The 12868-nt window shown below is 32.1% G+C and overlaps 2 protein-coding genes across 2 annotated transcripts in view; one reads left to right on the forward strand and one right to left on the reverse strand.

Annotated features, from left to right (window-relative positions):
- Positions 1 to 7743, reverse strand: part of LOC129949326 (uncharacterized) — a 42680-nt gene extending 34937 nt beyond the window's left edge. The window contains exon 1 of the mRNA XM_056060717.1: positions 6999 to 7743. Coding sequence (XP_055916692.1) covers positions 6999 to 7039 — 41 coding nt within the window. The 5' untranslated portion in view covers positions 7040 to 7743. The remainder of the gene's footprint in view (positions 1 to 6998) is intronic.
- A 692-nt stretch (positions 7744 to 8435) lies between these two features.
- LOC129950655 (cell division cycle 7-related protein kinase) lies at positions 8436 to 9956 on the forward strand. Its single transcript, XM_056062581.1, is given in 6 exon segments — positions 8436 to 8439; positions 8518 to 8730; positions 8733 to 8906; positions 9182 to 9206; positions 9263 to 9608; positions 9681 to 9956. Coding segments are annotated over 6 exon segments (1038 nt in total).
- Positions 9957 to 12868: the final 2912 nt, after the last annotated feature.

Raw genomic sequence — 12868 nt, forward strand, 5'->3', positions numbered from 1 at the left:
AGTTGTTATAAGGTAAACGGTGGGTCTAGAAATGTTTTGGATATCAAATTCTTACGTTAAAAAAGTACTGAACAGCCATATCAACAAGACGGAACTCAATATAAACTGTATTTAGTACTAACTTATTTGTATTTTCCTTCCCATAGGAAGTAAGTTATTGTAATGGGTCCGAATAATCGAATCGAAATAAATGGCTCCACATCAAAGACCTAAATTATTACACCATTAAAGATATGGTACCACGGGATATGTGGCAGCCCCATGGTTAATTCCATGAAAATATGTGGGATGGCCTCCTTGTGAGAGTATCGTGGTGGCTGTGGTTTATCCTATATTCATAGGGTATTGGTTTCTTCAACCCTAAAAAATCAATATTTAAATGGACAAAACCAAGACCAAAAGTTAACAAGCTGGCAGCGTTTATTAAGTCTTGGTAGCATAGAAAGAGGAACTCACTCGTGAAATACTTTTAGCGAATTTCAAAAACTAATTGTCAAGCATGCTCGTTTAAAAGCATGCCAACAAATAAGGGCTTAAAGCCAGGTGTTGTTGTTGCGAGTAACTGTCTTAAACTGAATGCATTATTATTCAAAGGAAGTTCTATTCAACAGAATTGACAATTCTTGTTGGACTTGGATCAATAATTTGACTTTCGGGCGCTCTATCCATGAGATGAATGCTTTGAAAGGGTATACTTGTGCAGCTGCATTTCACCTGAGGAATTATTCTTCCTTTGTGCTGTCTGATTCAGGAGGCATTTGCAGTTCCCCTAATTTTCCAACTCTAACTGGAGGGTTCTTAACAGTCAAGACTTTTCCTAGAAAATGACGGAGCGGAGCTCCTTCGCCTTAGTAAGGTTTATATATTTTATATATTTTTTAAAATTGAAAGAAGCTTAATTAAGACAAAAAATGTTAGATAAAATTTAATAAAAATATATCGGTTCGTTTTTGAAAAAATTCGAACATTCAATTTTTGACCAACAAATTTCTATGGAACCTACTGTTATTTTTAGTCTTAAAAGAAAATTTAAAATCGCCTTATGCGAATCTGTTTAAAGCCTTTTCTTCAAAATTTAAAATCTGTCGACTAAATGAATTGGGCTGAAGAGGACAGACAGACGCATGGATTCAGAGCACCCAATTGTTATCAACTGCTCTACCATCGTAATTTTATTCGTATATTTGATTAAAATATCGAGTTGAAAATTGTTTACAGAAAAGACGGAGAGCTAGAAGTTCCAAGTCCCTGCTTCTCTACGATCTTTGCAATGTATTTGATTAGAATAGAGAACTTGCTTTAAAAGCTCAGTTTTATACAGAAGCTCGGTTCTATTTATGAATTGCATTCTGGAATGTCAAACACAAATGAAGTATACAAAATTTTTCAAAATATTTAACGTTGTTTTTATAAACTAAGTGATAATAATAATATCCGTATATTAACTTTCACTATCAGTATCGAGACATCATAAAAATAAATTTCATAATATTATGCGGTAAATTTTACATCTTAGCTTTAACACCAATTATAGCAACAAAACTTGTGTGACTATCTTGAGCACTCAGAGCGCGATCGGAGCTTGAAAAACATTTACTTTTGTTGTATTTGTCTTCATTTCCCAATCATCGCACATTTTTCCTTGGCACGAGTCCAAGTCAATCAATTAACATTTTTTGTTGTTGTTATTGTTGGTGGTGGTGTTGTGTCTTCTTTAGTTTCTTACAAAGATCTTCATCGCAACAAAGAAGTAAAAGAAAGAAGAACGAACGAAGATCGAAAGGTCATGTGTGTCCCACTTAAAATAAAATATTACAAAACACATCCGTCTTCACAAAGTTTTTGTATTGTTGTATTTTAAGTTTAAATACTCGTTCATTATTGAGAGTTTTTTAAACTTAAGATAATGTTTTTTTTTTTTGTTTTAAAGACATTTAGATTAAGGGAAAAACATACATACCATACCTACTCGTAGGTACCTATAGGAGAATTAAAAATAAGACTTTCAAGGTGTTGTAATAGTTTTATAAACAAAATTCCAAAAAGATGAGTGATCATCTTGTTTTGGTAATAAATACATATCCACATGTCTTCACCATCGTTTTCGTGATCAAGTTTAAATGAAGTTGAGATTTGAATTTTTAAATTATTTAATTGAAAGTTTGTGTGGGTTTCTGATGAAAGTGAAAACAACGTTGTACATATTTGAATCATGGTTTTGTATACTTATGTAGGTGTGATCGATAAAACCATTCAAAAAATAAGATTAAGATATTTCAATATACAGTACACAGAACGGGCTCTTGTAGTACCTTTTTAAAGTGATGGTAATGAAACGCACGAAATTACTCTTTGGTTCAAGGCTACATAACGAAGCGTGGCCTAGCATTGAAGATGTTATGATTTAAACAAAAAACACAAGGACATTGCTGAAGAAGAGGAATGGACACGAGCGTGAATTTAAGTAAAATTTTCTTATGTAGACGATGAAAATCCATTTATAAAGTAAATGAACAGATTTTCTTATCTTTCTTCAAAGATCGTGAACATCTTATTTTATAGTGAAATGAAAAGAAAATAAACAATGTACTTCAATCAAATCATCACGATCACGATTGTAAGTCCAACAGCAACTAATTTCTGTCAAGCTTAACTAATTAAGAGAGTTAATATCTTATCTTAATATATATCTTTGCGTTATAACATCGCAAATACCTTAATGTATAGGGTTGTTCAACAAAAGGTGTCATTTTAACTAGCCCGCAATTGGTTCAGCTGCCTCTTTCTTCAAGTTAGCATCTTTTAAAGTTTGATAAACATAACCTACGCCACTACTTATGGAACGATACAGTTCTGCAAGGAAAGTTTCCTGGCCGTGTTATTTCTGTAAAAGATGTGATTCCATTGGCTAGCGATATCTTGTAATTTTACACCAAGAAACTTTTCTTTAAAACCACGATAAATATAAGGGCTATGCCAATGCTCCTGAATTCGTGAAGAATTGGTTGTGAAAAATTTGATGAAAAGAGTGTGATCTGCAGCCATAGCTGTGTCTGCCTATATGTTTTTCATTATTGTTGGCATAATTTTATATTTACAATGTTGTCGACATTCATTGATACTTTTTTTAAAGTAAAAGCTTTAAATGATTTTTAGCTCATCTCAACCTTCTTTCAGCACGTACCATATACACTCTACAGGGTGGCACAGAAGAAGGTTTAATAATCTAAGATTTCTGCCAATCAAATTATTAAACTATAGTTGGTTGAAAAAGTCTTTGCCAAAAATTCAAACATCGATATGAAATATTGGAAAAGTCGATTGTATTATTTCAAAAAAATTTCAAAATTATTATGAAACAGTTTGATTTCAAAATCTATTTTTGTCAACGAGATATTTAGTCGAAAACCAGTGTCTACCAATTTTAGTGGCATTTCCTCAAAGTTTTTATTTCTTATGTAAGGAAATACAAATTGGATGAATGAAATTAATTTGAAGTCAATATCTTCTATCATTCACGAGATATTGAGAACCGAACACCAATCTTTACCAATTTTGTGTACAATTTTTTAGTATTCTTTTAGTTTGGTTTGAAAAAGCTAACTGCTGGATTTTTATAAGAAAATTACTGAATGTCGAAAACAAAATTTCTGTGAGATAAATAAAAAGAAAAAGATATTTAAGCCGAAAGAAAATTTTTACCAAATTTTAGTGTTGTAAACTTTCCATATGAAGTTATAGTAATGGGTCCGATTTGTCAAATTGAAAACTTTGATATTTCTCGACGTTTCAAGGTACCTAAAGTCGAAATAAAAGGTTTTTAGAAAGATGTCTGTGGGTGCGTGTACGTTCGTACGTCCGTACGCTCGCGACATAACCAGAAGAGATATCGACTTCAAATAAATGTTGTTATACATATAATAATGCACTAAGATGCAAAAAGGGCTTTCCAGAAAACTGCGTGGTCAGTTTTTTTACCATAGCAGTTTAAAAAAAAAATATAAATATTTTGGTTAACCCTGAAAATCTCATGAAACAAAAACACTAAAGACTTGAATTAAATTTTATATAATAAATTGTAACTCGATAACAAATAAATATATTTTTTTGAAAAAAAAAAAAATACAAAAAACTGAAAAAATGTGTCAATTGGAAAATTATACGAATACAAATGATATTATCTCCAAAACAATTTTTTGCAATGAAAAATAACGTTTTTAACATTTGGTAACATGTTGAGAAAAATTGAATTAACAGTTTTTTTTTTACAAAAAATAAAAACCTAAACAAAAAAATTAATAAAAGTTGGTAAAAATTGAATTTCGACTTAAATATCTTTTCGCAACTATGAGATTGAGGCTTCCAACTTATTTAAGCTTATAAGAAACAACATTTTCAACATTCGGTAAGCTTTTGAGAAAAAACAAATTGACAGTTTTTTTTATAAAAAATAAAAACCTAAAAACACATTACTCAAAATTGGTAAAAATTGAATTTCGACACAAATATCTTTCCAAAAATTCCAGATTATGGCTTCCAACTAATTTAAGCTTATACAAAATATTGTTTCAAACATTTTGACAAATATTGAGAAAAATCGAATTGACAGTGTTTTTTACAAAAAATAAAAACTTAAACAAAAAAATTAATGAAAGTTGGTATGAACTGATTTTTGACTCAAATATCTTTTCAAAACTTTTAGATATTAGCTTAAAACTAATTTTATCTTTTAAAAAATTTTATTGTCAATATTCAGTAAAATTTTAAGAATCGAATTCATGTTTTCTTACAAAAATAAAAACTTAAAAGAAAATGTATCAAAAGTTGGTAAAAATTGATTTTCGACTTAAATATCTTTTCAAACATTTGAGATTATGGCTTCCGGCTAATTTTAACTTGCAAGAAATATTGTTTTCAATAATTTGAAATTTTTTAAGAACAATCGAATTGACAGTTTTTGTACAAAAAATAAAAACTTAATTAAAAAAATTAATAAAAGTTGGTAAACATTGATTTTGGGCTCAAATATCTTTTCAAAACTTTGAGACATTGGATTTTTTATCTTTTAAAAAATATTGTGGTCATCATTCTGTTAAATTTTGAAAAAAAATCTAATGGGCAGTTTAAAAATAGAAAAAAAAACAATACTAAAACTTGGTAAAAATTTACTTTCGATTCAAATAGTTTTCAAAAATTAAAAATATTGTCTTAAAACTTTTTTTATTTCACAGAGGATATTGTTTTCGATATTCAAAAGTTTTTTTTTGTGAATTTTCGGAACAGTCCAGTCTACAGAAAATAGTATGCAAATTTGGTAAAAATTGATGTTCGGTTCTTGATATCTCTCAAATTAATTTCTTTCGTCCAATTTGGAAAAATCTAGGAACTGTTACTTTAATTGCTAAAAATTTGTTTTCGACTAAAAATCTATTTAACAAAACTAGATTTTTAAAATTAACTATTTCTTTACATAAAAAAAAAATTGTTGGTAATTTAAAAATGTTTAAGAATAATTCAACTAACAACTTTTTTCACCCAACATGAAAACCTACAAACTTTTAAGCAAGACAAATCGACAGACGGGATGGGAAGTTTTGAGTTTTTTTTAGGTTTTTATTTTTTGTAAAAAAATCTGTCGAATCAATTTTTCTCACAATTTAAATATAAAATCGTTACTATTTGTTGCATTAAATTATTTTGGAGATAAAGTCGTGTTTTGATCGTAAAATATTTAGATAGGTAGAAAAACATATTTTATTGGTATCACGTTACAATAATAATATAAAATTTAATTGAAGTCGTTAGCGTTATTGGTGCGTGAGATATTTTGGGTTAAACAAAATGTTCACTTTTTTTTAAATTGCTTTGATAAAAAACCACCCACTCAATTTTTTTGAAAATCCTGTTCATCTGTATAACACAATTTATTTGAAGTCGATAAACGCACGCACAGACATCTCTCTAAAATTCTTAGGGACCTTGAAACGTCGAGAAATGTGGTATTTTTTAATTCCACAAATCAAACTTTTTACAATAACTTCCTATGTGAAGTAAATAAAAATACAATTCAGACCAACAGCAAGAACAGGATTTTTGTTAAAGTAATTTAACTGAGACATACATTGAAAAACATGGGCACCGTCTATCGGAAATCTACCTTTATAAGTTGAGATTCATTTGAATTCTGAAGAATAAATATTAAAACGTGATAACGTGTTTATTGAGTCATAACATTCTTAGAATAGAAGAGTTTTAAAAATAACACACTGTAAGATTTTAAACTGTACAATTTCCCAAAGAAGATGCATTAATTGCAGAATTAATTTACACTGTAATCATCATACATTGCAACTTTATCACTATTTATTTGTCCTAATAATTATTACCGATGTGATGTCTCGCTTTAATTATCCAGCAGTTCAAAAGATCCTGAACAACGAGTTTACTAGTTTTCCAATTTTTTATTAAATTAATTTACTTTTAATTTTAAACAACTTAACAGACAGTTATATATTTTGTAAATTTATAAACATGAGATGTTTTTCCACAACAGTATAATCTAGTTTTTTTTTTCAAAAATATATTTAGACTTTAATATACAAAATGAAGACATTTTTTGATCGGCTAATAAATATTAAAATTTAAAAAAAAATCCTAAATATCTTTTGTACATCTGTGAGAAATGAGGCGTGGATAAGGATTTTATTTTGGTGGATGTTCTACAACGTACAAACTTCTTTAAAAACGTCTTGATTGATTCTACCTACTTTTTATAATTACCTAGCTATTCATTTTGTTTAAACTTTTGCATGCTTCAAGCACTTCCTTATCTATGCATAATCCGATAGTGAATCTGATTGCACCATATTGTGACACGTACCTCCTGACATGTAAACATTTTTCGCACCATTTACCGCAAATTCTATCCCATATGTACTCACATATGGTTTTTCAACAAAAAGAAGACATTTTTATATTGAAAAATTAATGTTCCTTACCATAAAAGTAACAGCAGCATTTCAGAACGATGCCTTATCATTCCGGTCTCCGAATAAAATTTAACGGTGCGGTGCGGTGGCTTTTTAAATAAAAGACAAAATTATAAAAACGATCCACTTTTCACTTAACCGTTCAAATCCTTAATATTTAGGATATTCGAAACAGTTTTTTTTTAACAACGAAACAAAAATTGTATTAACGTATTCATATGGGAAACTTCGAAATTATGTGACTAATTTTTTTAATTCATTTACAAAAAAAAAAATTAATTATCTAATCACAATAACAAAAATAAAAACAAAAAAAACTTTTGGCTGATTCACTTTGCTTGGACCCACATCTGAACCGATTTAAGATAAAATGCTTACTGCAGCACATACAAACCAGGCACCAACAATATAATGTCAGAGTCGCAACTTTGGGGTCATGAAACCAGCGAGGCTCTTTTTATTTTTTAGATATATTTGTTGTTTGCTGGTGTTTGTAGTTGTAGAGAACTAAAGGTGCAAGCAAGCCTGTGCTTTGTTTTATTTAAACAAAATTATAAAGAAAATAGTATAGTACAGTAAGCTTTAAAATGTGTCTTGTCTTCATAAAGCAGTAACTGACAGTGTATGTAGTTTCCCGGCACAGCAGCAGCAGAGCAAAAGTAACGAATATTTACCAAAGGTACAATACCGAAGTCACACCACCGACAAAAAGAGAAGACACAAAACGGTCGGGATTGAAGCCAGCGACTAACTGAATGTCTCATCAGACACCAACTAGTAAATCTATGAAATAGTGAGAGATTTTTAAAGTTTCAGGTATTCAGCATATAAGCGAAAATTTTTAATGTTTATTTTAAAATTTTTACCATACCATCAATGCAATCAGGGCCGGATTAGAGGGTTTCAAGAAAACACCTAATGCAATGGATATACGAGTAAGTATGTTTGATAGGAGATTTAGGAGAAAATAAAATAGGGTTTAACAATAAGAGGTTCGTTTTTAAAATTCCACTTTTTGTCAATTTTGAAGTTGTTATCTTTGATATTTGACAAGTAATAATTACGCCATTACTGAAAATTTAACTAAACCCGCTTCAACACGTCGCATTGAAATTTTAAAAATTAACAATAAAAAAGAAAAAAAAGAGCGTGGCATTTACCGAAAAGATGATCACAATTGAACGCCACGATCTTGTGATGTAATATTTCTTAGGGCAAAGGTGATCTTTCTTTGCCAAAACTCAACAAATTTAAAACCTTAAAGAGACTGTAATGCTACCCACACTGATAACTTCCCATCCGCACCCGTGTGTCAATTCGTCTACAACTTTAACAAATTATTAAAAATAAATATATTGTGTGAGATACAATTCGAATATTGAGTCAAAACCCATATTTTTCTTGTTTTTGTAGGTTATCATGTTTAGCAAAATAAAAAAAGTGGGAATGGGTTTGTAGTGCGTGAACACGCTCTTCAAAAATCGATTTTAAAATAATTTTTATTTTGTAAATATTGAATTAATTAAAGCTATAGAAAAGGGTGGCCTTAGATCTTCATCGGTTACTCAATTAGCTGGAAACAAAAGTCAAGAAACTGTTTCTGATCTCAAGTCGAAAATCCCAGAAATTGGAAATGGCACATTCAGTACAGTGATTCTTGCAACATTTAAAAAGGATCCGAACCCAGTACATAAACATCGTAGAAAGTACGCCATTAAACATCATCTGTCTACAAGCCATCCAACCGAATTATCAAAGAGTTAAAGTGCATAACTGAGATTGGCGGAAAAGAGAATGTTGTCGGAATCTACTGTACTATCCGGCACAACGAATCGGTAGCATTTGTTATGCCATACTTGTCGCATAATAAATTTTACGATTTTTATAACAAAATGCCCTTAGAAGATATTCCCGCCAGTTTCTATTAGTCGATTTCGGATAAGTTCAATCGCACCAATACCAGTTAAAATTAGTGTCCCAGTTAAAACAAAAAAACGTGCTGCTACGTTAAATGATGACCAAATTTCAACTTCGCCGGGCTAGGCAAGCAGTGCAAAACGTCTTCAATGTTCCGAGCAGACTAAATCCCCAACCCTAACGACACCATTCAAAAAGCCTCTAAGACAACTTAACATCCCGACAACACCAACAAAGAATTCAAATAAGGATAAACACCTGCAATTAACCCTTAGGCAAGTTAAGTCCGTTCTCCTGGAGGTAAGCCTAACAGAACGTTTACAACGGAGACATAAAAACAATACCGGAACGTATAGAGCGGAAAACGTTGCAACACCACCGTCATTAGGTGAAACCAGCCGCACACCACAATACAGTACAAATCGCAAACTGAATGCCAAGTGTTATTGCTATGAAAAAACTCAAGAAAAGGAAGTTCATGCTTCTCGTGCTGGAACTCCTGGCTACCGCTCACCGGAAGTATTGATGAAGTACCAATCTACTGCATTTGATATTTGGCCAGTAGGTGTAATTTTAATCTCGATACTCTCGTCCGTTTATCCCTTTTTCAAGGCACCCGATGACTATGTTGCACTTGCTGAGATGGTTATTTTTTTGCGCGATAAAGCAATTCGCAAGAAGGCCTTTCCTCTGGGACGGCTTGTAACTCAGAGCCATTGGACTAAACCTCTGGACTTGCAAAAACTTTGTGCTTGAGTACGTAATCACAAAAAGCTAAGCTGGTCCTCCGAATTGGAAACAAAATACATGACCGTAGATGCCAACACGCTTGAGGTCTGTAAGAATTTGGAGCATTTATATTACAATTGCTTACGCAAAGACTCACCTTATGAGTCTAAGGAACCTCTATGTAATGATATTTTTGCGACAAGCGCCTACGATTTGTTATACAAATTGTTAGAACTTAATCCTTACAAACGTATTTCAGCGGAGGAAGTATTGCAGCATCCTTTCTTTGAAGAAGTCGATGATAACCCAAAGTTGAATTAGACTTTCTGAAGGGTTCATTTCGAGAATTGGACCGGATTTATTTTAGAATAAAAGTTCTAAAGCATGCTCATATATAACAGTGTTTCAATTTAAGAGCGGGCCAACAAATTCTGGGTGCATCAAGCATTCTTATAGAGCCATGGTGCCTTATAATCCGTACCTTAATCATCTTTAGACACTTAGGTTTTTTAGATACACTTTGTATAATAAATAGATATAAGTTTAGTATAAAAGATAAATTAAAAAAAATAAAAATGTTGCTAGACATCAGCAAACCAAATCAAACAAAAGTTGTCAGTTAATTTTTTCTAAAAAAGTAGCTAAAAGTTAACAACAATACTTTGCATTTGATAAAATAAATTTTATTTTGTTCCCGAAATTTTTTCCCACTGCGATGAAGGCTTTATGTAGAAAATAAGACTAGGTACTAGGACTCGTCTGAGAACTTTATTTGGGTTCCCCTAATATATAGAGGGATAACAAATAGAATTTTGTATTTCCTCGACTAAATCGGTTTTGCGTGGATCAACAGCCAGTCCACAGCCCATTAGTTTGTCTAAGAGTTCTTTTAGGGTGTAGAGATGCTTTTCTGAAACCACTATAGCAACGTCATCCGCATAGGCAATCACACTAAAAACCTCCGCATTCATACCAGTTAGGATTTCATTTACCACCAGCTTCGAGAGCAGAGGGGATAGAACACCCCTTTGCGGGGTCGCCCTACTAACGAGTCTTCTAGTAGAAGAATTGCCAAGTTTTGAGTTTATTATTCTGCTAGTCAGCAATAAATGAATTAACTTTCCAAGCGAACTCCTTACTTTCAGAGATGAATTGCAGATGTGTCCATGTTGTTGAAAGTACCTTCGATGTCCAGGAAAGCAACCATACTGAACTCTCTATGATTAAGGGACTATTCAATGGTGCGTATTAATGTGTTCAACGCTGTTTCCAACGATTTACATTTACAGTGTAACAATACTTGCCTTTAAATGGATATCAACTAATCTTTCTAAGGTCTGAAGAAGTATTGTTAATAGACTTAAAGGTCGTAGATCTTTAGGATTGACTTGCGAACAAATACTTGCTTTAGGTTTAAAAACAACTTTAACTTCTTTTTATACCGAGGAAAGTTGGAATAGATGTAGACAGCTGTTAAAAATTAAAGTGCCTCAAGAATTGGGCTGGTATTATGCCACCTGGTCCCACAGAATTAATTGGTTCGAAGCTGGTGAGAGCGTATTGTAGCTTGTCCCTTGTGATCAAACCTTGTGGATATGATACATAAAAACATGAACAATTATGATTGTTGCAAGTTGCGGTTAGAGAAGTACTAGGAATGTAAGTATATAGTACTAAGTTTAAGGATTCTTCACTTGAAGTTGTCCAGGAGCCATCTGCATTTTACAGATTTGCTTGGTATCGCTGGATACGTGGAAAGAATTTTCCGTAGCCTAGAGGCTTTGGAAGGTTGAAGGTAAAATATGACATTAATTAATATATTTTCTAACTGCCTACGAGTTATTTGCAACTCGGGAGTCTTTCTCCAAGTCAATCAATTGCATGAAATAAGTGCCACAATCCCTTTTGTGTAAATTTATACGTTATAAAAAAAATGAATAAATAAATTAGGTGACGAAACAGTCCGTTAAAAACCAATGCGTAGTGACTTACAACTCTCAACCATTCCTGTGTGCGAGTACTGTTGTCAGGGATGGAGGGGACCTACAGTTTATATGCCGAATCCAAATGGCTAATTTAAAAAAGCACTTTTTCATGACTAGAATTACTCTTGGAGAATTTGTCAATTCCTCGCAAGAGGCAGTACCCGTGAATAAAACTTTAGGTGGCACGGGCAGGGATCGAATCCAAGACCTCTTGCATGACATTCCAAGGCACTAACCATCATGCCACAAGAACTACTAATTTATATGTTACTGGCCCAAAAATTCCGTGTTCGTAAGATTGGCTTGCATACTTCTTCAAGATCATATCTATCTACTTATCTACGAAATTTCATCAAAATTCACATGTAGTTAAATCTTCAAGATGGTCTCAGTAATGTAAGTATTATAAGCGCTAAGGTTTATCTGCTCCAGGCGGTTAACACCACCAATCTGGCCCTGGTCGCGATCTACTAACACTCTCACTTGTAAATCCAGCATAGTTGTTTTGAGTTTAAACTTCTCCAATACTTCTTCAACATTCAATACTTCTTAGGGGGGTATTTGTGGCTTTTCCTTTTTTTCACTTTTTCTTGAATATTATGTCTTTTTTGCTTTGCTTTGCTAATGTGCTTTGGTGGAGAAAGTTATCGTTTATTTTTGTTTTTCATCATCATTTTTGGACTGACTTGTGTATGAGAGAGATTGAATTGAAGTGATATAGTATAGCGGTAGGGTATAGAGTTGAAGCAACATCAACAAGACTGTCTGTAAAGACAAAACTGATATAAGTTTGATGCGGGAGCATCAGATATAATAAATTTATTTCTGTGAACTTCAAGCCCGACCAGAAACATGAAACATATTGGGCTGAATTTTTGCTTGGATTTTATTGGATAAACCGTAATAGCTAGGTGTTTATAAAAGAAGAGTGACCGGTATGACTGGTATATAGTAACGAAACGATGGTGTGGTCAATGAGTTTTGATCGAGACATGTGAAAGGAGTCACGCGGAAAAAATCAATTTGATGACGTGGGAAGCGCTTCACCACACGAATGTATATTGTATGTACATATATTGCGCATCTTCATACCGTCATATAAAAAAAAAAACACATATACAAAAATGCTTAGCTATAAAATACAACGAGTTTTCCTTGGAATTCATCGCAACCATGTGACCAGATGTTTTAATAATGTGAAGTTCGCTTCCATCCTTTTTTTTATTTTGAATTTATTAAGCTACGCCA

This window comes from Eupeodes corollae, chromosome 3 (assembly GCF_945859685.1).
Source record: "Eupeodes corollae chromosome 3, idEupCoro1.1, whole genome shotgun sequence".
NCBI classification, from domain to species: Eukaryota; Metazoa; Arthropoda; class Insecta; order Diptera; family Syrphidae; genus Eupeodes; species Eupeodes corollae.